This window comes from Anser brachyrhynchus (genome assembly GCF_964034855.1).
Source record: "Anser brachyrhynchus genome assembly, chromosome: 2".
Classification (NCBI taxonomy): Eukaryota; Metazoa; Chordata; class Aves; order Anseriformes; family Anatidae; genus Anser; species Anser brachyrhynchus.
Window position 1 is genome coordinate 161068287 of NC_137695.1, and position 21650 is coordinate 161089936.

The window sequence follows — 21650 nt, forward strand, 5'->3', positions numbered from 1 at the left end:
CAGGCTCCTGTAGGCATCTGCTTTCGTTTAGCTCTGCTAATGATCCTGCTTTTCTCTAGCACCTTCCATCCAAGTGTAATCCCCAGGCTCTTTCCCTGCGCTGTCCTTCCTGGTGAGAAGCACGTCCGTATCCCCGCGGCCCAGCTCCGGGGAGGAGGAGGGGAAGGAGGAGGAGGAGGAATTAGGGGAGGAGAAGAAGGGGGAGGAGAGGCTGCAGCCCTCCTGCCCACGTAGGACGGACGGGTGGCAGCAGCCCCGTCCGCAGGTGACGCGCAGTGCTGGGCTCTGGCCAGAGCACCAGCCCCGACACTGGCTCAAGGTCCCGGTCTTAATTAAAGCAGAGGCATTTGGTGCCGGCGATCGTCCCAGCCCCCAGGCTCCGCAGCACTCCTGGCTTCCCGCAGCTCCCGTGATGTCCCGCTTTGGGCACCGTTCCCCAGCGCTGGCCGGCCGGCAGAGCGAGGTGCAGGCGCCTCGTCCTTGGGAGGCCACGGCTGCACGGCACAGCTGAGGAGCCTGAGACTCCCCGCTGCGATCCGGCCCCTGCCCCAGTTTTATTACCTGGAGGTTTGGCCCGTCCGCCCGAAGTGACGCCGCTGCTCCGCTGCGGAGGTGCTGCCTGCAGCGCCCGCAGCCTCCCCTCTGCTCCCTGGGCCCCGGTGCTGGGCTGGGGGCAGCCGGGCGTTTCCTGAGCCCTCCCCAGTCTGCCAACCCCCGGGACGCTGCCCAGCTCCCCGCCAGCAGCCCCACGGCCCGTACAGGAGGGGGTCCTTGGGGTGCCCCTCTCCTGCAGCCCCCTGAGCCCAGGCTCTGTGAAGCTGCTCCCGCAGAGGGGCCCCGTGCTTGTGCCGGACCCCCGAGGACCCCGTGGGCAGCCTGCTTGGGTGCAGAGTGGCCTCCGGCCCTGCTGGGTGCCGGGTTGTGGCCACCCGCGGGGCCATCGAGCTCTCCTCCTGCAGCCCCCGCAGCCCCCAGCCCTCCAGCACCTGCCCGCTGCCCCCGGGGCGTGGAGGGCGCGATGGCTGATGGCTGCGCTTGCCCCGTCCCCTTTCTCCTCCACGTGGACCGGATATTTTCAAGAAAAGAATCTTTCCTACGACGCTCTCCAGCTGCCAGGAATGTGCGTCTAGGAATGCCCAGGGCCCATCCAAGAACAACTTCCAGACGTGAGGCTGAGTGACGGCAGTCCCTCGCGCCGGGGCTCCAGACTCCCCCGCGCTCGCTCGCGGGACGCGGCTCGCCGGAGGCGATGTGTTAACGACACGGGAGGCAGCCCAGCGAGCCGAGCCGAGCCGAGTGGGTGGGTGGGAGGGGAGCGAGGGGGAGGGACGGGGCCGCGGCTACCGGGCTGCCTCGCACCGCTGGAAGCTCTGTCTGGGAGGAATTTTCTCCTTCCTCCCCGCCGCAGGGCTGGGGGGACGGGGAGCACGCTCTGGCGTGGGGCAGCCCAGGCGTTGTGCGTCCCTGCGGGATTTTGTGGGGGCTGCCGACCTGCCTGGTGGCACCGTCGGCGCTCGGGGGTCTGCTCCCTGCTGGAGGACAGCCAGAGCTGGGGGCACCGCGCGGGGCCTCCCCGTGGTCCCTGGGGGGTGTCCGTGCCAGGCACATAGTGCCATGGATGGGGCGAGCCCCTGGGGCATCCTGGTGGCGCTGAGCCCGTCTTGTCCCGGCCGTGCCGGAGGTGCAGCCCGGGCAGTGCCGCACGGGGCAGCGCCAGGTTCGGCCCGCACGCCCTGGCAGCCTGACGCCGAGGCGCGCGCCGTCGGGGCCAGCACCGCCTGAGCAGACACGGGACCCTGGGGCTCGTGTTGGAGGGGAAAATGTTCCAGGCCTGATGTGATCCTGTTTGTCCTCCTGGCAAGAGCTTCGCCCAGGGATTCCTGCGTCAAGTCCGCAGCTCCTGGCGGAGCTGGAGCTGGCCTTCGGGAAGAGACGCCCAGTCTGGGCTTCCAGGCTCCAGGCCCGGCAGTGCTCCCCGCGCAGCAGCCCGGGCCGGTAAAAACCCACGCCTGCTCCTACGCCGGCTGCGGGCTGCAGCTCGCCCTGCTGCACGGCTGGAGCCACCCCCCTGCACATCCTTCCCCGGGCAGGTGGAGCTGGAGAGGATGTGCGTCGAGGCGAGGAGGGCGTCACGCAGGGAACAGCTGAGAGAAAGCAAAGCTGCTCTTGGCCGTAGAGCCCAGAGGGGGAATCTGCATCTCTGCCCCTGCACCCGGGCATCTGTTGGTCCTTGTGGGCCGCAGATCCTGTAGTGCCCTCTCGGTCTGCGTCACCGCCGTCAGATGCACCTAGCGCTGCGCAGCCCCAGCGGAGCCACCACGGCTCCGGCATCAACGCCCGCAGGCTCCGCTGGGGCTGCCGCGTCCCCTGCCCGGCCTGGCCCGGCCTGGGGAGCCCCTGCCTGGCTCCGTGCCACGTGTGTGGCACTGCTGGAGTGTCCCTGGCCTTGCTGCTGCCGGTGGGGACTTCTGCACCTGACTGAGCCGTGAAGCAGTGAGGGCACGTGGGTGTGCTGCTCTGGGAGCACGTGCTGCTGGTGGAAGTGTGTCGGGGCGCAGCCAGACAGACGGCCCTACATCTCCACGACAGACGGCCCTACATCCCCGTGACAGACGGTGGTACCTCTCCGTGCCTCGCAGCGCTGCGTGGGCGCCTCGGTGTGAAGCTCGGTGCTAGAACAGGGGCTGCGCCAAGCCCCGGCTGTCCCTGGCCCCCTCGCACTCCCCCAGCTCCAGGAGCAGGTGCTGGATGGAGCCCTGAGCGTGGGGACGCCCACGGGCAGGTGGCTGCAGAGCCTGGAGCGCCCTGAGCACTCCTGGATAGTGGCTTTCCTGCGGCTGACCGTGCTTTGAGGCTTGCAGAGCCGATGTCCCAGTGTCCGTCTGTCCGCACCAGCAGCGAGCAGTGCCCCAGGGGAGCCCAGATGCCGGGGCTCTGCCGCGTTGCTCCGGGAAGCCCTGCGGTCCCGGCCATGTCCCCGTGCCGATGTGGATGGGGAAGTTCCCGGTCGGTTCCCCTTGGGGCTGTGCACATCCTGCGCTGACGTGTGCTCGGAGAGTGATGGATGGGTCCGGTGTGGCCCGGGGGGCTCCCCCCGGCTCTGCCTTCTCGGGGCTCCTGGCGCCTTTCCGTGGAGGCTCTGTGCAGCTTGCAAGTGTTTATGGGGACCAGATGGTGCCGCGGGGTGAGGGTGACCCCTGACTGCGGGGTGTGGGGGGCACAGGTCACGTTCACACCTCCTCCCTGTGTGTTTGTAATTGGGGACGGGGTCTCTGCGTTTTGTAACGCGAGGGTTGCTGGGGAGAGGCCGGGGGACCTCGCTCCGCGCCCGACCCCACGAGCCCCGACAGGGAGGATGCGGCTGGGGCAGGTGAGGAGCGAGCCTGGTGCCGGGGGGCCTCATCCTGCCCTCGTGCGGCTGCACGGAGCCCTCCCAGGGTTTGCTGTCGATGGTCAGGGCCAGCTCGTCCTTGTGGCCTGTCCCCATACGGGCTGGCGATGGGGACCGGTGCAGCTGATCCTGCCGGCGCTGGGGACAGGAGATGGGGAGCTCAGCGGCACCTCCAAAACGTGCCCGCGGTGCCGGATGGCCCCTGTGGTGCCGGGGGCTGCTCCTGCCCCAGAGCCCTGGGACCCACGGCCACGGGCGGACCCCGGAGGCCGGGGAGGGGAAGGGAGGAGCGAAGCCCCCGGTGCGCTGGGGGCAGCCGCCTGCTCCCGCTGCAGGCAGCCAGGAACGGCAGCGGCCGGGCGCGTGTGTGCCTGCGCGTGCGTGCGTGTGCAGGGGGAGCAGGCCTGGCCCCGGCCGTCGGAAAATGTGAGGCGCGCTGCTGTCTGCGGGACGGACGCAGGAATGCGCTCAGCCGCGCTGCTGACCGCCCGCAGCCCCTGCCCGCGCGCCCGGCAGGCTGAGGCCGGGCTGCAGCCAACGCGGCGCCCCGGTGCTCGCAGCCACCGGGCTGTCGGGAGCTTTTTACACCCCGCTGTGGCAAACGAGCCCGGGAGGTGCTGGCCTTGACGCCTGCATCCTCCGACCCAAGCGCTGCACGTCCCGTAAGGAAGCGCAGCTCGGGGCAGGCCCGTGGGCTGTCCCCAGCCGGGCAGGGCACTGGGGGGCTCTCAGGCCGGTCCCCCACATCCCGCTGCAGTTCCGGGGTTCAGTCACTGCCCTCCCAGCCTCCCCCAGCCCGGGGCTCCCTCTGCCCCCAGCCCCGCTCCCGTGCTGCCGCGGCCGCCAGCAGCGTGTGGGGGCACCGTGCGAGGTGGGGATTTCCCTGAGATGGAGGGAGGAAGCCTGAGCTTCATCCCGGGGCAGCTCTGGGCACTGCTTGGGTGGGAGATGCTTGTGGGGGTGTTCGCTGGGAGCGGTGCGGAGCCTCTGCAGGCAGAGCGCTTACCCGGCCTCCACTGCTGCTCGTCGGTGCCCTCACACGGACCAGGAGGCCGAGGGGGAGGCAAGGGGCTCATCCTGCCCTCCCTTCTTACCCCCCTGGCACCCATCCCCTTGAAGCGGTGTCTCCTGCCCTGCCCTCACGCTGCCATCGTGCCCCCTCCCCCAGGACATCCGCAACACGGTGGGCAACATCCCCATGGAGTGGTACCAGGACTTCCCGCACATCGGCTACGACCTGGACGGCAAGAAGATCTACAAGCCCATCCGCAACAAGGACGAGCTCGACAAGTTCCTGGAGAAGATGGAGAACCCCGACTACTGGTGAGCGGACACGCGCCGGAGCACCCAGCACGAGGGGAGTGGGTCCGGACAGTGGGACAAGCGCCAGGAGCCCAGGCCATGGCCTTGCAGAGCCCGGTCCCGACGTGGCTCCTGGCGCGTGCGGCTTCAGGAGCCGAGGGCTTCAAGGTGCTCGGGCTCGCAGCCCCCTTGGGGGACGGGCGCTGCCGTCCAGCCCGAGCCCTGTCACCCTGTCGCGTTCCCCGCAGGCGAACGGTGCAGGACAAGATGACGGGCGCAGACATCAAGCTGACAGACGAGCAGGTGGACCTGGTGCAGCGGCTCCAGAAGGGGCAGTTTGGGGACGTCCACTTCGACCCCTACGAGGTGAGGTTCCGGCACGCGCTCGGGCTGCCCGGAGCGGGGCCGGTCCTGCGCGCTGCAGCCACGCGTCCCTGTGTCTCCCCAGCCGGCCGTTGACTTCTTCACCCACGAGGTGATGATCCACCCGGTGACGAATCGCCCAGCGGACAAGCGGAGCTTCATCCCCTCCCTCATCGAGAAGGAGAAGGTGAGAGGTCCGGCGGCACCGCGGCTGAGCACGCGGCCAAGCTCTGCCTGCCCCATGCCCTGAGCAGCGCTGGAGGCGGTGGCTGCGGCCACTCTCCTGGCCCAGGCGTGCCCAGCAGCCATCCTGTCCCCGCCGTATCCTCCCACACCGTATCCTCCCACACCATATCCCCCCACACCGTATCCCCCCACACCGTATCCCCCCACCCTGTATCCCCCCACACCGTATCCCCCCACACCGTATCCCCCCACACCGTATCCCCCCACACCGTATCCCCCCACACCGTATCCCCCCACACCGTATCCCCCCACACTGTATCCTCCCACACCGTATCCTCCCACACCGTATCCACCCCTGCCAAGTGCTCCAGTCCTGTGCAGCCCCCCCCCCAGGCTCCCGGAGCAGCAGAGCCGTGCTCGGGGCCATTGGTTTCCATCCTCCCGTCCCACACCCCCCTCCTCAAGCGTTCGGAGTCTTGGGGCTCCTGGAGCTGACCCGTGCCTGCCCCACAGGTCTCCAAGCTAGTCCACGCCATCAAGATGGGCTGGATCAAGCCCCGCAAGCCCAAGGAGGACACACCTACGTACTACGACCTCTGGGCCCACGAGGATCCCAACTCCATCCTGGGCCGGCACAAGATGCATGTGCCAGCCCCCAAGATGAAGCTGCCCGGGCACGAGGAGTCCTACAACCCCCCACCCGAGTACCTGCTCAGCGAGGAGGAGGTAGGGAGGGCGGTGGGAGCTGTGGAAAAAAGGGCTGGGGGCACGCGGGGAGCTGCGGAGGCAGCGGGACCCTGGCAGGGCTGTGCTGAGGGAGGGCAGCCAGGGGTGCTGGGACACCAGCGTGAAAGCCGCCGACATGTCGCGATGAGCGGGGGGAAGGGGAGCCGGGCAGTTGCTGGTGGTCCAACCTCAAGGGCTTGCCTTGGTTCAAACAAGCCCCAAGAAGAGAATCACTGCAGAGAACAGAGGAAATGTTTTCTGAGCTGGTACAGGGGCTTCCCAGGCAGCAGAGGAAGGTGGAGGGGCCCTGAGCGTGGTCAGGCCAGACGGGGAAGCGGGGGTCCCGGCGCGGGCTGCGTCCTGGCACACTGCTGCCAGAGGCACCGTCAGCCCAGAGCAGGTGCTCGGGGAAAACCGGGCAGCAAAACCCGGTCAGGCAGAGGGGGGCTCTGCTGGAGATGAACAGGGAGGCGCTGGGGCAGCGGGGAGCGTCGCGGTGTCTCGTGGGGCGGTGAGGCACCAGCCGGGGATGGTTCGTGCTCGGCTGGGGAGGGGATGCGCCAGGGCTGGGGCAGCATCGAGGGCCATGGAGCGCCCGTCCCACGCTGCTGACCCGGCCTCGCCTCCGCCTCGCAGAAGCTGGCCTGGGAGCAGCAGGAGCCGGCCGAGCGGAAGCTGAACTTCGTGCCGCAGCAGTACCGGTGCCTGCGGGCAGTGCCCGCCTACTCCCGCTTCATCCAGGAGCGCTTCGAGCGCTGCCTGGACCTCTACCTCTGCCCGCGCCAGAGGAAGATGCGGGTGAGAGCCTCTCAGACCCCAGCACCCCCCTCCCCACGGTGTCCCAGGGACATTCAGAGTGGCCTCGGCATGCTCCTGTGCCTGTCCCATTGCCACCCAGCCAGGAGCAGGAGCCGCAGTGCTGTGGGGCACAGGCTGCTGCCCCTGAAGCCCCTCACCTACCCACAGCAGCCCCTGCAGGCGGTGCCGGAGCAGAGCTGGGACAAGGGCTTGCAGCGCTCCGAGCCCACAGCCCGCGCTTCCCGGCCTGATCCTGCCCCTCAGCAGCCCCCGTGTCTGCCGTCCCCGGGGCCGTGCAGCCCGCACACACCGCCCCACGGCTCCGGAGCAAGGGGCGCAGCGGGGGCCCGGGCCGTGTCTCACGGGGTGCCTCTCTCGCAGGTCAACGTGGACCCGGAGGACCTGATCCCCAAGCTGCCGAAGCCACGGGACCTGCAGCCCTTCCCGACCACCCAGGCGCTGGTAAATCAGTGTGCAGCTGGGGGGGGGGGGTCGCGTGGGTGCCCGGTGGCAGCAGGATGCCCAAGGTGGTCCTGGTGGGCACGGCATGCCCGCACACCCGTACCCGCCATACTGGGCGCTGCTGCCACCTGCTTGCCGCGGGGAAAGGCCCGGCCCTGCAGCCCGGGTGAGGCAGGACGGGGTCGGCACCGTCGTGGGTGGGCAGAGCCGGGGATCGGCCCCCAGGAAAAAGCAGGGCCCCGGGTCTGGTCCCGAAGCAGGGTCGGTGGCACACAGATGAGGACGGGTCCCCTTGCTGTGGCAGTGCGGGGAGGTCCCCGCGGAGGTGTCGCGTAGCGTCACGGGGCCCTCACCCGCCTCCTGTCTCCCTCCCCAGGTCTACCGTGGGCACACCAGCCTGGTGCGCTGCCTCAGCATCTCTCCCAGCGGGCAGTGGCTGGCATCAGGTAAGGAGTCGCTGCCCAGAGGGGGGCATCCCAGACACACCAGGCACCGCTGGCCCAGCCCCGGCGCTGGAACTGGTCCCAGCTTTGCCCCGTAACAGCACAGGGCTCAGGGCAGCCGCTCGGCTGCCCCCTGCACGTGTGAAGGCCGGGGCTCCCATGAGCTGCCAGCCACGGGGAGCCAGCACACCCCATTCTGCTGGTGCTGGACTCGGGGGGGGGGGGGGAGCCTGGGCACGAGGCCAGAGCATCCCTGGCTGCCCGAGCCAGCACCGGGTGTCCTGCTGCCCGCGGCAAGGCGCGTCGCCTCCAGAAGGCTCCGTGGGTTTTTCCAGCCGCTCTCGGGGACCCCACCCTGGAGCCTGCGTCCCTCCCGCTCAGCGGTGGAGAAAGTGAGGCTGGAGGAGTGAATGGCGGAGCCCCGCGCGGCCGGCCGGAGGCTGGAGATTGAGAGCAGATGGCAGTTTAACAGCCCACAAAGGCACATGTGCTTTTTATAGCGCTGGAGTTTCCAGGCTGCCAGCTCCCGGTGGCCGCGGTGTCGGTCGGTTGCACAACGTGGAATTCCTGGCCCCGGGCTGGGAAAGTGGCTGAGATCAGGCGTTAAAAATACCCCGACCTGCGGGGACACGGCACGCCGCCGCTACCTGCTCCTGCCGCGGCTGCCCACGGAAAAGCCTGCCCGGGGGCTGCCCCGCGCGGCTCGACGGGGCCGCGCCGAGCCGAGCTGAGCCGAGCCGAGCCAGGCGTGCTGCCAGCACGGCAGCTGCGCCGGGAGCTGCGCGCGTCAGGAGGGGACCACGGGCAGAGCCGCGGTGCTGGGGGAGCGGGGAGGGGGCCTGTTCTCCCCGCAGCAGCCCCCGGTCACGTCTCGCCTTCGTGGTGCTGGAGCTGCTGTCGTGCTGAGGAGCTGGTGGGGAATTGCTGGCACGGGGGCACTGCAGCCTCCCTCCTGCTGCTGCCAGGGCTCCTCCCCGAAGGCTGCGAGCGGGGCACGGGGCTGCCCTTCCCTCCGGCCTGGGGATGCGTCCCGGCCCCCCCGAGCCAAGCCGTGGCAGCGTGGAGTCCCCTGGGGGAGCCATGCCTGACCTGGCCCCCCCCGCGGTGTCCTGCAGGCTCCGATGACTGCACGGTGCGGTTCTGGGAGGTGTGCACGGCTCGCTGCATGAAGACGCTCCCCGTGGGCGGCGTGGTGAAGAGCATCGCGTGGAACCCCAACCCCACCGTCTGCCTGGTGGCCATCTGTGTGTGAGTGCCCCAGCGTGGCCCCCTCCGGCCTCCAGCGCGGTGCAGCCAGGAGCGGCTCCGGGAGCCGGGGGTTGTTGGCGTCCTGTCCTGGGGCCTGTCCAGCCTCCAGGGAGCTCCTGTAACCTCGTGGCACCTCTAGGAGCGAGGACGGCTGCACTGCGGTGCGCGAAGCCACCTCTGCTTGCTGTGACCCTGCCGCCCACCTTGCCTGGTGGCCTTCATTCTTCTGCAGAAGAACCACTCGGTCCCCACCAGCCTCTCCGGGACACCGAGGCTATGACACCCCCACCTCTTTCCTGGCCTGCAGAAGGGCCTGGCTGGCTTACGGACTCCTACACCGCCCTCCCCACGGTCCTGGCCCTGTGCCAGGGCCATGCTGTGACCGTGCAGGGCTTGCAGAGGGTTTTCCTCCCCTCGGCAGTGCCCTCACCCCTCCTGCGCTCTTCCCACGCCACAGGGAGCAGTCGGTGCTGCTGGTGAACCCCTGCCTCGGGGACAAGCTGCTCTACGGGGCCACCGACCAGGTGCTCGAGTCCTACGTGCCGCCCGAAGAGGAGCGGGTCCAGCCCGTGCAGTGGGTCACGGCCACCATCGAGGAGCACAGCAAAGGCATCCGGCTGACCGTGCAGCACAGCAAGGCAGGGCCAGGGCGGCCGTGGGGCGGTGGGCAGTGGCCATGGGGTGGTGGGCAGTGGCCGTGGGGCGGTGGGCAGTGGCCGTGGGACGGTGGGCAGTGGCCGTGGGGCGGTGGGCAGTGGCCGTGGGGCGGTGGGCAGTGGCCGTGGGGTGGTGGGCAGTGGCCGTGGGGCGATGGGCAGTGGCCGTGGGGCGGTGGGCAGTGGCCGTGGGGTGGCGGGCAGTGGCCGTGGGGCGGTGGGCAGTGGCCCCACTGATGGGCCTGACCCATGACCGTCTCCCACCCTGCTCCCCGCAGGCCCTCAAGCAGGTGACCTGGCACGGCAAGGGCGACTACTTCGCCACCGTCGTGTCTGACAACAGCAACATGCAAGTGCTGATCCACCAGACCAGCAAGCGCTGGAGCCAGAACCCCTTCCGCAAGAGCAAGGGGCTGGTGCAGTGCGTGCTCTTCCACCCCATCCGGCCCTACTTCTTCGTGGCCACGCAGCGCTACGTCCGCGTCTACAACCTCCTCAAGCAGGAGCTCACCAAGAAGCTGATGGCGAACTGCAAGTGGGTGTCCAGCATGGCCATCCACCCCGGAGGTACGTGGCCTGCCTGCTCCCCCGGGAGCGAGGCGGGATGGAGCAGCCCCAGGCTGCCTGGGGCGCGGGCAGGGCTCTGGGTGCTGGCGGGGCTGCGTGGGGCTCGCTGGTGACCCCCGCAATGCGCCCCCCCCTCTCTCACAGGCGACAACGTCATCTGCGGCAGCTACGACAGCAAGCTGGCCTGGTTCGACCTGGACCTCTCCACCAGGCCCTACCAGCTGCTGCGGTGAGCCCCAGCCCTGCGGGGAGCTGCCCACGCGCAGGGTCCCCCGGTAACCTGCCTGCAGCCCCCAGGGCCCCTTCCCGGGGGCTGTTCCCTCTCCTGGGACTGGCAGCAGGACGGAGCCCATCGGGGCTGGGCTGGGAGCAGCCGTCCCTGCCCAGCACGGTGGTGGGGGCGGTGAGGGCAGCCCACTGAGGGCAAAGCCGCTGGGCTCGGTGCCGGGCTGGGCTCCGAGCTGCTGCAGCCTCCCTCGTTCCTTCCGTGTGTCTGGCCGTGCCCGGCACAGCCTGGGGTCTGTAAAGCTTGGCCCCGCACAGGGTCGCAGCAGGCACCCTCCCCTCGCCCTGACGGCACGCGGTCTCTGCAGGCACCACAAGAAAGCGCTGAGGAGCGTGGCCTTCCACAAGCACTACCCACTCTTCGCCTCGGGCTCGGACGACGGGACCGTCATCGTGTGCCACGGCATGGTCTACAAGTGCGTGGGGGAGTCCCGGGGCTTCGGGGTCAGCTCCCCTGTCCTCCCACAGCCCCGTGGCAGCACAGGGCTGCAGGGCTGGGGGTGCTGGGCTGCCCCACACCTCGGGTTTGGGGAGGAGGGAGGGGGTGCGCAGCATTTGTGGGGTGAGGGAGGCAGAGCCCCGCGCTGACCCGTCTCCTCCCACACAGCGACCTGCTGCAGAACCCGCTGCTGGTGCCCGTGAAGGTGCTGAAGGGCCACGCGCTGACGTTGGACCTGGGCGTCCTCGATGTGCTCTTCCACCCCACCCAGCCTTGGGTCTTCTCCTCCGGCGCCGACGGCACCGTCCGGCTCTTCACGTAGTCGCTGTGTGGTGCCAGCGTGCCCCCACCCCGTGCCCCGACACCGGCACCCTGCGGCTGGGGGCTGCGCCGGGCCCACCGCGCTCTGCTGGGAACGGCGCCCCTGCTCCTGCACAGACTCCTGGGGGGCGTGGGGGGGGGGGAGGTGCTTTGTTATTAAACTTCTTTGGGTACAGACCTGTGTCACTTTGTCCTGCATTGCTGGCTCGGCCTGGGCTGGCCACGGGGACATGCAGACACCCCAAAACCTGCTCGGTGCCGCCGCCTCCCCCACCCAGCACGGTGCCCTCCGGCCTTCCCTGGAGCACTCGTGGTGTTCGCTGCCCCTGCCTGTCCCAGCACTCACCCCAGGACCAGAACCGTTCCCCCGGGGTGATATTGGACACGCAGGACCTCTCCTGGCTGCCTCCCCCCGTTACCTGCGGGGGAGCCACCCCACCAGCGGGGCCACGCAGCTCGGGGCAGCCGAGGAATGCCCTGGGCCTCGCAGCGAGCGCAGCGTGCGGGAGAGCTGGGGCTGGGGGCTGGGGGCCCCCGTGCTGCCCTCCCCGGGGCGGTGGGAAGGACGGGCAGCGGGGCAGGTGGAGTAGGTGATGTGGGGCAGAGCAGAAGCCAGGATGAAGCCCTCAGCCCTCTACAGGTCTCCACCCCCCCCACACACACACACCCCTGCCCCCTCCCGCAGCCCCAGCCCCCACCACCCCACCAGGGTCAGGTTTGGCTGGGGAAGGGGGGGAGACGCCGCACGCCACCTCACTTCTGCACTGCCAGCAGCGCCTGGCCTGGCCTCAGGGCCCCATCCTGCTCCCACCCCGCGCAGTCCCCGGGGACCCGGCAGCACCTGGGCTGCAGCAGGGCTGGGGCCACGCACCAGAGGTGGCGTTGTGCCCCCCGACTCCCTTCGCCCCACAGCGCAGCAGCCAGAGCAGCCCCACACACAGAGCAGGGACACGGCGAGCAGCCAGCCCCCACAGGGCCCCCCCATACCCCACCCCACCCTGGGGGCTCCCCCCCCGCAGTCCCGGCGGAGGAGCCCCCCACGTGCTGCCCTCTGCACCCTGCGGTCCCGCAGCCACCGTGAGCTCATCCCGTGCATGAGCTCAGCGCTGGCCCTGGGCCAGGACGGCCACGGCCGCCGGCCCTCCCCGCCGTGCGGGGCCGGGGAAACCGGACGGGAACCTCCACGGCCCACGCTGCCGGGGCGAGGAGGGGGGGGGGGGGCTGCCTGCATGGCCCCCGGGACCCCTGCAGCAGGGACCCACAGCACCTGGGCTTGTCGCAGAGAGGGGCCCTGGGCTGGAGCCGGCACCGAGCTTGATGCAAGGATCCTGGGGCCAACGCAGTGAGCCTGGAGCCTGACCCTGGACCCTGCAGGGGGATCACAGCCCCCCCCCCCCCCCCCAGGGAGCCCCAGCACTGCAGCCATCCCTGAGCACAAAGTTGGTGCTTTTGGGGTGCTGTTGCTGCCACCTCGTCCCATCCCAGGGGCCTGGGTGTCTCAGCGTGGCTGGAGCCACCACACACCCGTGTCTGGGCGAGGGCAGAGCCCCACAGCCCCTGCTCCTTCTCCTGGGCTGCCCCCAGGCACAGCACAGCCCCTGCAAGGGGACCCACCCCCCCCAATGTCTCCCCTGCCACAGCCAGAGCCAAGCAAGGCAGGGCTGGGACTAGAGCAGGAACAAGTGGAAAAAGGATGGGCCCCTGTCCCCCAAAAAGGCTGGCACAGCCTCTCCATGCAAAGCCCAAGGGGAAGAGGAGGCGAAGAGGGGGCTCAGGAAGTGGGGGGGGGGGGGGGGGTGGCAGGCGGGCCAGGGAAAGGTGCCGTCACATGCACACACGCAGCAAACACCTAAGTGCTGCTGAGCCCTGCCAGGCCCAGAGTACGCAGAAAGGGCCCCACAAACAAGGCCCAGGCAGGCTCTACCCCAACCCTGCTGTGCAGGGCCCGAAGCACCGCTGCCTCTCTCCCAGCAGCCCTTCCTAGCCCTGGCTTGTTCACTCTGAGCCCTACTGACAGCAGGGCTGACACTGGTGCTGACAGCCCTGCTGGGCACACAGCGCAAGTGGCACTTCTGGGTGCTCAGGGGGAAGGCTGCCACGAGGACAGGGCTCGAGCACACTCTGTAAGGCGTTATCCACGGGGCTCCGACCCAGACCCCAGCCCTCCGATCTCATTAACGTCCCCACAAACGAACCAGGCAGCAGCAGGGGGCAGCTGGACCAACCTTCACCCCGCAACGACTCCCACAGCACCGGGCCTTGAGGAGCGAAGAGCTTTATTTAAAAATAAGTTTATGTACACGAGTGTTGAGAGGACAGTGACATTCATCGACCGGGGCCCCGGGGGCCCTGCGTACAGCATCGGGGAGCAGCAGGGAGGGACGAGGGGGAGGCAGCGGAGGGCTCGGGCTCTGTCCTGGCTGCGCAGAAGCTGCAGGGGGAGCCGGGGAGGCTGGGGGACGCTGCCTGCCTGCGGCCCCTTCCCTCCGGGAGCTGCCACCCAGGGCCCCTGCCCCGGAGCCTCGTCCCTCGTGTCCTTTGGGTGCTGCGGGGCCACGGCTGAGCCAGGCCCTGAGGGGGAGTGGTGGAGGCACTGGGCCAGGCGGGCTCCCGGGGGCTGCGGAGAGCGGAGGAAGACGATGGAGCTGCCGCGAAGGAGGGCGAGCAGGGCCCCGGGCGCGTGCTCGATGCGGGAAGACGTGGCAGTGCCCGTGGCGAGGAGCGCGCCCAACTATTGCTGCGGTGGAGCCGGGGCTCACAGGATCCTGACGAGGCGGCCCAGCGTCTCTGCCACCTTCATGCGGACGGCGGGGACGGGGTCCTTCAGGAGCAGGTTGAGGGCTGGAAGGAGCAGAGCACGGACATGCTGGGGGCTGCGGGGGCACGGCCGCTCACCCTGGCCCCAGGCTGGGACCGTGCCTGGGGCGAAGCCACAGCCTGGCTTTCCTCCAGGGCACAGGGAGGGTGAAATCCTGCTCAGGCCCCAGAGGCTCCCCACCAGCCCCTTCCCCAGCTCACACATGCCCGGGGAAGCAGAGGCACCCTAAATCCTCTTGGGACCCCCTCCAGGAGCCCACAGCACTGAGACCTGGCCCTGCCCTGGGGCGCGGGGTCAGGGCTCGACCCGGGGGCCCCTCCTGCAGCACCCCGGGGAGGGGAAGGGCCCCAGCACGGGGGTCTGGGGCTGGAGCCAGGTGCCGAGCCTCCGCGGGTCCGCGCGGCTGTGCAGACGCTCGCCGGGCCAAGCCTCCCCTATCAGCACGATTTCCTAATGCCTGGAACAGCTCCCGGTAGTAAGAAAACAATCCAGGTAGTTTTTCCTAGCAGTAAAAGTATAATAATATTTTTCCAGTAGCTTGTTTACCCGGCGCAGGAGAGCCCTCGCCTCCCTCCAAATCCCCCCGCTCCCGCGGCGAGCGAGGCTCCCCTGATTTATGTGCCAGCTCGCTTCCTGCTCGCGGCATCCTCCTGCCTCGCCGGCCCGGCCGCGGGGGTGCCCCGGGGCGGGCTGTAAATCTGAGAGCCCGAAGCCCTCCCCGGACCCCGCTCGACTAATCCACTCAATACGGGAAGCTCGCGCAACCCAAGCCAGGCCTGCTCACTCCAGCTATTACTCACACACACGCAGATTATCTTTCACTTGTTTCAAACAGACAGGCCTCTTTCTTCTGGAAGGGCTCAGGGAGCCAACGGAAAGATAGTTTTTCCTTTTTTAGTGTTTTTTAAGCTCTCTTGGAACAATCCAAAAGTTTCCATGCATTACTATATACTATGAGGTCACTAGTGACAGGGAAAAAATCCCTGAAATCCAGGAAAATTACTTAACTCTGCTCCAAAATGCCACCAGCTTCAATTTGACTTTTTATTAGCCCTTCGTAACGAGCCTCAGCTCTGCCTTTTAACAGTTAACACATTGCAAACAAACGCTGCAAGTCCCCTCCTGCTTACGCTAAGCCGCTGCAAATGCCACGCGAGCCGCAGGCGGTGCCCGGGGCCGGTGCCCGGCCAGCACCGGGGCCGTGCTGTGGGGTCGGGGCTCAGGGGCTGCAGCCTCGGCCCCGGGACCCGCTCACCCCGCGGCCCGCAGCCTGCAAACTGCTCCTGCTGCAGCATCCCCGTGCCAACAGCTTGGCCTGTGGCAGCGCCTTCACTTGCCAGCCCTGGTCCCCTGTGCCTGCAGGTGCTGGGCTCATCCTGGCCGCAGCTCCGTTCCTGTGCCCCCACGAGTCCCCCTGCACACCCAGGGATGCGCCCAGGCACTGGCTGCAGGCAGTGCTGGATCCCAGCACATCTGGGAGGGAGCAGGGTCCCACCGCAACCCCGTCCCTCTGTGACGGCCTCAAGGCCCCGAGCTGCTGTTCCCAGGGATCCCTCGGTGCTGCCCGTGCCACGGCCCCGTCACCCGAGAGTGGAGCAGGAGCCTGGGGCACGGTGCGGCCCCACGCTGCGGAGCCCGAACTCATGGGGCTGGGCTCCGGCTCCAAGCCCCAGCCCCTGCTCCCCGGCAGTGCAAGCCGCGGGCACCGACTCACCCGAGATGAGCTGGTCCAGGTCCACTTGCTGGCAGTGGTCTTCGTCCACGTGCAGCACGAGGAAGCCTGAGGAAGAAGCTCAGTGTCAGGGCTTGGTCTGGACCCCGCTGGGAACCCCCAGGACCGATGAAGGAGGTCACAGAGGCTCGCAGGGCGCCGGGTCACTCGTCCCTGCTGGCCGCACGTTGTGCAGTCAGGCAGAGCCAGCAACAAGGGCTCATGGGGGCCACATATCCGTTGTGCGCACACCGCCCCAGCTAGCCTGTGCCCTAAGGAGGCTCCCACCAGCACCTCTGCCTCCTGCAGCTCCCGTAGCTCACTTAAATCATTTCTGGGCACGTCTGCCTGCAGCGCAGCCGAGGTCTCCACTGAAAGCAGCACAACCTCACACCACTTGCGGTATTACATGGGTAAGAGCAAGGCTGGCTGCTACCCATATCCTCAAAAAGGAGTTGAGAGCTCCAGAGAGAGATGTGAAGCCTCGGGAGCAGCCCCAGATGTCCCTCGGTGCTGGGATGCAACCACAGCTCCCGCTTTACCAGGGGCAGCACCAAAACCAGGGTCGGGGCGCGGAGCAGCACTGCTGGATGACTCCTGCTTGAACCACCTGCCCTGTTACACGGCTCAGCCGCAACCACAGAACTGCTCCGAGCTGACAGCACGGGGCTGAGGCAGCACTTCTGGCCGATAAAGCAGTGACACGCACTGCTCACCTCACCGTAACCTCATCCGCATGCTGCAAGCTGAGTCTGGAAATCTTTACAATGATGGGATGAGCTGGTCTAGGTCCAGCACAGGTCTGTGCAGCCCTCAGGCAGGCCACTGCTGCTGCAGGACGGGGTCTGCTCAGGAGCTGCCTCCGGTGTGTGCTCACCCAACCCACGGTGTGCCCTGGCCACGGGCTTTCACGGCAGATGCTGCGCACCCTGCGGAGCGGCCACCAAACGCCTCCCCAGGACACCCCCAACGGCCACGTCCAGCCTTTAGGAAGAGGAGACCCACACTGCACCCAAGAGGCTTGGGAGCAGGACTTACCAATGAACATAGGCGCAGCTGCTCTGATGTCCACCCAGTTGCTCTTGAAGTAGAACAGGTTGGTTAAAATCAGGCGATTCAGCATCTCCGGGTAGCTCTGCATCTGGGGGAGAAGCGGCAGGAGAGGAGTCACGCAGGGCACGAGGCCGGCTGCCTGCAGCACTGGCACCATCTCCTGGAAGCCCAGAGGTGCTGGGTAGGCTGAGCATCACCCAGGACACTGGGCTGGGAGGGGGAACGTCCCCGTAAGGACACAGGGGCACTGGGCAGGACCCCGAGGATCCTACTCGGCAGCCCCAGCACGAGCCCCACGGGCAGCACCGGCGCCGGCCCCGCGGGCTCTGGCTGCGCTCACCAGGTGCTTGCAGACGTTGTTCATGAACTCCCCGTAGTGCAGGCTCCTGTCCTCCCGCAGGTGGTTCAGGAACATGTCGCAGAGCCCCTCGCAGCCCATGTTGGGGCCGCACATGCGCAGAGCAAACTTGCAGGCCTGCGGCATAGACAGGGGGAGGCTGCAGCGTGTGCCGGGGGGCTCAGCGCCTCGTGGCCTCCCCAGGCTGGTACCCCACGCTGGGGGGGCTCCCTGGTGCCCGCTGGCGGGCAGCGGGGCACTCACCTTGACAACCTCAGGCTTGGGGTCCTGGAGGTGCAGCAGCAGCGTTACCAGCCCGTTCAGGATCTGCTCGAAGAAAGCCTCGCAGTCGTCTTCGCTGAACTTGGTCAGGTTGCCGAAGAGCACGATGGACGACTGGCGGAGGCCGGGCTGCTCCTGCAGGCAGGGGACGAGCAGGGCTCAGGGAACTCCATTGGGGTGTGAATTCACCCCTTCCCTCTGACTCCCCAACGGCACAGCCCCCGGCCCCTATATCCCCAATTCCAACCACTGCCTGCAGCGGAGCCCCACAGCAGGGGACACCCGGGGGGCACTGAGCCCACTCAGGGATGGGGTCTCCGTGCCACTTCCAGCTCTGCCTGCCTGGGGGGGTGCACAGCCGGGACAGGGGCTGGGTAACGCCTGGCTGCGGTTTTGCTCAGGCTGGGGAGAGCCACAGGAGCCCCCGCAGCCGGAGTGCGGTGCTGCAGGGGCTGGGGTGCTCCCCGAGGGTGGCACCGGAGCAGCAGGGGGCAGGATCCTGCACTCGGCTTGCTCCGTGCCGTGGCGGAGCTGGCGGTGATGCTGGAGGGGTTTGGGGGACGCAGAGAGCAGCGGAACATCGCGGGACAGATGCCTGCAGAGACCTGGCCCCCTCCCTGTCCCCCAGCACCCACGGAGCACAGCCTGGACCCTGCTGCTCACTGGGGAACCCATCTGTCAAGCGGGCCCTGGCTCATCGGACAAGCTGCTTTAGACATGACAAAGGCACAAGCTCTGTCCCCCAGGCTCCCTTACGCTGTCGAAGAAGGGTCGGATCCTGATGGCGATGTGGAGGAGCATGGACTGGATGTCTCTCTCCTCCAAGTGATCCAGGAGCTTGGAGAGACTGGACATGGCCTCGAGCGCAACCAGGTTGTGGGGGTCGTCTTTGTCGTCCATGCCGTTGACCATGGACGCCAGCAGCTTGGCCCCGTGCTTCCGTACCTGCAAGGGCAGCGATGAGAGGAGCGTTTGCTGTGGGGCAGCCTGGCAGGGACCCGGCCCTGCTCGGCCATCCCCAGGGGCCGGGACGGGCTCTGTCATGCCTAGGTTGTGCCATGGCACCAGCACCAGGCGGGGGACCCGGCCTGCTAACTCAGGGTCATTTCTTAAAGCAGGACGAGCCAAGTGCAGCGTCCCCAGAAGTCAGTGACCTGATCACTGCGCGGTGCCCTGCAGCGAGCTCCTGCCTCACCCTTGCTTCCAGAGAGAAGGAGCTGGAATTAAATTAAATTACAGCTGCTGAGCGCAATGCATCTTCGGCACAGGCCAGTCACTGCACGCGGCAACTGCTCACCGCAGGCACCGCTTCTCCTCCCGCTGGAGCGATCGGCGCAGCATTTCGCTGCGTAATTAGAGCCGGTGCACAAGCAGCAAAGGGGGAAATTAAGTTTGCACAAGCCACATCAAGTCTGCCATCGCTTAATTCTGAGCGCTCGGCTTTGCAAATCAGGCCGTGCCGTCCAGTGCAGCTCACGGAGCACGGCTGGGAACGAACATCGCATCGCGAGCCTGCACCACGGGGACGTGCGGGAAGGGACTGCCGTGCCCTGAGCCCACCAGCCACGCCAGGGCGGCGTTGCTCCAGGTCGCCCTAGCAGGTAAGGGAAGGAGCAACTGCAGCACTAACGTTAAACGCAGCCACCCTGCTCCCAGCTGATTGCAGATTCGGGAGGCACTGCCCTAGTGACACGGGGGCAGCTCTCCCGGCCCTGGCACGTGGGAAACCCAGATGCACTGAGCTCTGCTCCTGCTGGATGCAGCAGGGAAGCCAGCAACAGACCATCACTGCTCCTGCCCGCGTTGTATGAGGCTCTCTGCAGCCCTCACAGCAGCCTTCCTGCTTCCCCAGCTGCTGCCCACAGCAGCGCTGCGGCTCACGCAGAGCAGAGCATCGGGCGCTATCAGCAGCTCTGCCCAGGCTACGCCAGCAGAACGGTATTTTTAGCAGCTGCTTATATTTTAGTGGCAGCTCACAGTGGTGTATTTGTGTGCCCAGGGCTGGCCCGCCCACGACCCCTGCCCAGGGTTTGGCACAGCACGGAGCAGACGCCCGCCAAGCCCCATGCTGCTGCTGCTGGGACCAGGTAGGCAGAGCGTGGGCAGCCTGGTGCAGGACACACTGCAGCAATCCCACGCCTGCCGGGCAGGAACGGGGTCAAGCAGCCACGTCCCAGACAGGGTTGAACCTGGAACCTCGTGGGACGGAGCCGTGACTGCAGGTCCCCAGCAAAAAGCAGTGGACACGGAGCATCCCGTCCCTGCACTCCAGCGGACGCACCTCCGGCATGAGCTGCCCCGACCGCAGCACTTCGGAGATCTGGAAAACTAATTCTGGCCTGCCTGAATCCCACCGTCGGGACAGGAGATAACTGTATTTAAGGATCCATTTATCAGCTGGTAAAGACACCAGAGCAGCAGGAAGCAGAAAGGGCAACGGGCCGACACGTCTCCCGCAGGCGCGATGCTGCTGCTGCTGCTGCTGCTGGGGGCGGCCCCACAGCACGACCCCTGCTCGGGCCAGCCGGTCCCCCCACGGCTCCTCCAAACCAGGCTTTTACAGACATCTCTCAGAGCAGCTGGGAGCCTGCCCCAGAAGGGCTCTCAGGCGGCGTGCCACGGAGTTTGCTCTCACCTTTTCTGGCGACCCCGAGGAGATGTTGCCCAGCCCCCGGAGAGCCAGCATCCGCACCAGCATGCAGGGGTCCTTCTGCCTCCCCGTCATGTTATCCATCACGGTCTCCAGCAGCATCAGGTCATTCACCACGTTGCTATTAAGGAGCTGAAGCAGGAGAGAGCATCAGCAGTGACAGGACAGTAACCCCTCAAACCACAAGGGAGCTGATGCCTCTGATTCAGGTGCTCCTATCCCATTACTCTGGGAAAGAGCCCAAGGCAGACTTGGTTTGTCCCCAGTTCTCTCAGACCCTAACTCTACGCTCAGGTCATCCAGACGTACATCTGGGGCAGCCCTCACGCCCCTACACAGGTGCTCAGATCTGGGGAACCTGCAGTGATTTGTAACACGTAAGTCAAGGACCCCAGGGACGGATGACGCAGGACAGTCAGAAGGGACCCAACTGAGTCCCCCCGGAGCAGGACCGAGGTGCAAGACCACCTCCGGGGTGAGCTGAGGGCAGCGGGGAAGAGCTCGGGCTCCCTGCAGGGCCCAAGGGCTGAAGCACGTCCCGCCAGGCTGCGCAGCAGCCGAGCAGCACGGCACCGGGAGCGTCCCCAGCGCCAGAGCTCCTGGCGAGCCGTGCCGAGCCCCGGGAGCGCTCAGAGGCATGGAGCTGGGGGGTGGTTCGGGACCCCCGGCTGGATGGAGCCGATGGGGCTGCTCTCCCCCTGACCCCATCCCTGGGGCTGCAGGGAGAGCCATGCGTGGACATGGACGGGCTCCAGGGAACAGCACGGGGCTCGTCCCCAGCGAGCCGGGGAGGCCGTTAACTGGGGAGGCCATTAATTGGGGAGGCCGTTAATTGCCTGCAGCGGCAGGGTCGGCGCCAGCCCAGCGCAGGAGGGGCACGCTGGGGTTAACGACCTGCGAGGCGGCCGCGCTGCCTTTAGCAGGGGCTCCCAGGGGCTGCTCCAGCCTGGTGCTGGGCTTCAGCAACCTGCGGGGAGATGCTGGGAGCCCCGGGGACCCCAGGCGCAGCACCCGCAGCCTGACGTGGGAGAGCTGGTGGCTGCAAGCGAGGGGCTGCCAGCACCCCAGAGCCGCCCTCGGGGCTGGCACGGAGCCCCTCATCCAGCCCCTTAACCCAGGGCATCCCAGGGCAGCGCTCCGCACCTCTGCCCAGCGCCTGCGGAGAGGCTGAAGGCACAGAGGGCTGAAGGCACAGCGGCTGCAGCGTGCTGGCCCTGCGCTGCCCGGTGCCGCCGGTCCCCACTGCCACAGCCCCGTGGCCGTTCCCCTCCTCGCTTCCACTCTGTCATCTCCGTCACTGGCACGGCTGCGAGAAAAGGGACTGAGCTCTCACCTCATCAGTTTTGAGAGAGGGAGACACAGGCATTTGCTTCCTTCCCCTCCAGCTCCATGGTGAGGCAAAACTGCTATTTTAAACCCTTTAAGGATGCAGAGAGCCAACCACACTCCAAAACTAAAGCAGATTCTGGGACGGGATCCAAGAGCAGGGCCGTCAGCTCCCCCAGCCAAACAGAAAATAAAAACAGTGCCTTAATCCCAGGCTGCTTAAGCAGCTGAGAATTTAAAAGGTGGTTTATAAGCAGGGATATAGTTCTGCATTGTTGGCATAAGG

General features: G+C 67.5%; 2 protein-coding genes across 12 annotated transcripts in view; one reads left to right on the forward strand and one right to left on the reverse strand.

Annotated features, from left to right (window-relative positions):
* The window catches only part of BOP1 (BOP1 ribosomal biogenesis factor), a 53618-nt gene extending 42254 nt beyond the window's left edge, over positions 1 to 11364 (forward strand). Inside the window, exons 4-16 of the mRNA XM_080582290.1 lie at positions 4560 to 4714; positions 4942 to 5059; positions 5142 to 5243; positions 5756 to 5968; positions 6605 to 6766; positions 7148 to 7228; positions 7605 to 7674; positions 8787 to 8919; positions 9377 to 9557; positions 9854 to 10142; positions 10287 to 10371; positions 10736 to 10843; positions 11035 to 11364. Of these exons, the coding sequence (XP_080438416.1) occupies positions 4560 to 4714; positions 4942 to 5059; positions 5142 to 5243; positions 5756 to 5968; positions 6605 to 6766; positions 7148 to 7228; positions 7605 to 7674; positions 8787 to 8919; positions 9377 to 9557; positions 9854 to 10142; positions 10287 to 10371; positions 10736 to 10843; positions 11035 to 11188 (1851 nt within the window). The 3' untranslated portion in view covers positions 11189 to 11364. The remainder of the gene's footprint in view (positions 1 to 4559; positions 4715 to 4941; positions 5060 to 5141; positions 5244 to 5755; positions 5969 to 6604; positions 6767 to 7147; positions 7229 to 7604; positions 7675 to 8786; positions 8920 to 9376; positions 9558 to 9853; positions 10143 to 10286; positions 10372 to 10735; positions 10844 to 11034) is intronic.
* A 2082-nt stretch (positions 11365 to 13446) lies between these two features.
* Positions 13447 to 21650, reverse strand: part of MROH1 (maestro heat like repeat family member 1) — a 49090-nt gene continuing 40886 nt past the window's right edge. For all 11 annotated transcript variants that reach the window (XM_080582284.1, XM_080582288.1, XM_080582287.1 and 8 more), the window contains 7 exons: positions 20024 to 20170; positions 18145 to 18333; positions 17371 to 17523; positions 17110 to 17244; positions 16755 to 16857; positions 15720 to 15785; positions 13447 to 14028 (listed from right to left, as the gene is read on the reverse strand). In XM_080582284.1, coding sequence (XP_080438410.1) covers positions 13943 to 14028; positions 15720 to 15785; positions 16755 to 16857; positions 17110 to 17244; positions 17371 to 17523; positions 18145 to 18333; positions 20024 to 20170 — 879 coding nt within the window. In that variant the 3' untranslated portion in view covers positions 13447 to 13942. The remainder of the gene's footprint in view (positions 14029 to 15719; positions 15786 to 16754; positions 16858 to 17109; positions 17245 to 17370; positions 17524 to 18144; positions 18334 to 20023; positions 20171 to 21650) is intronic.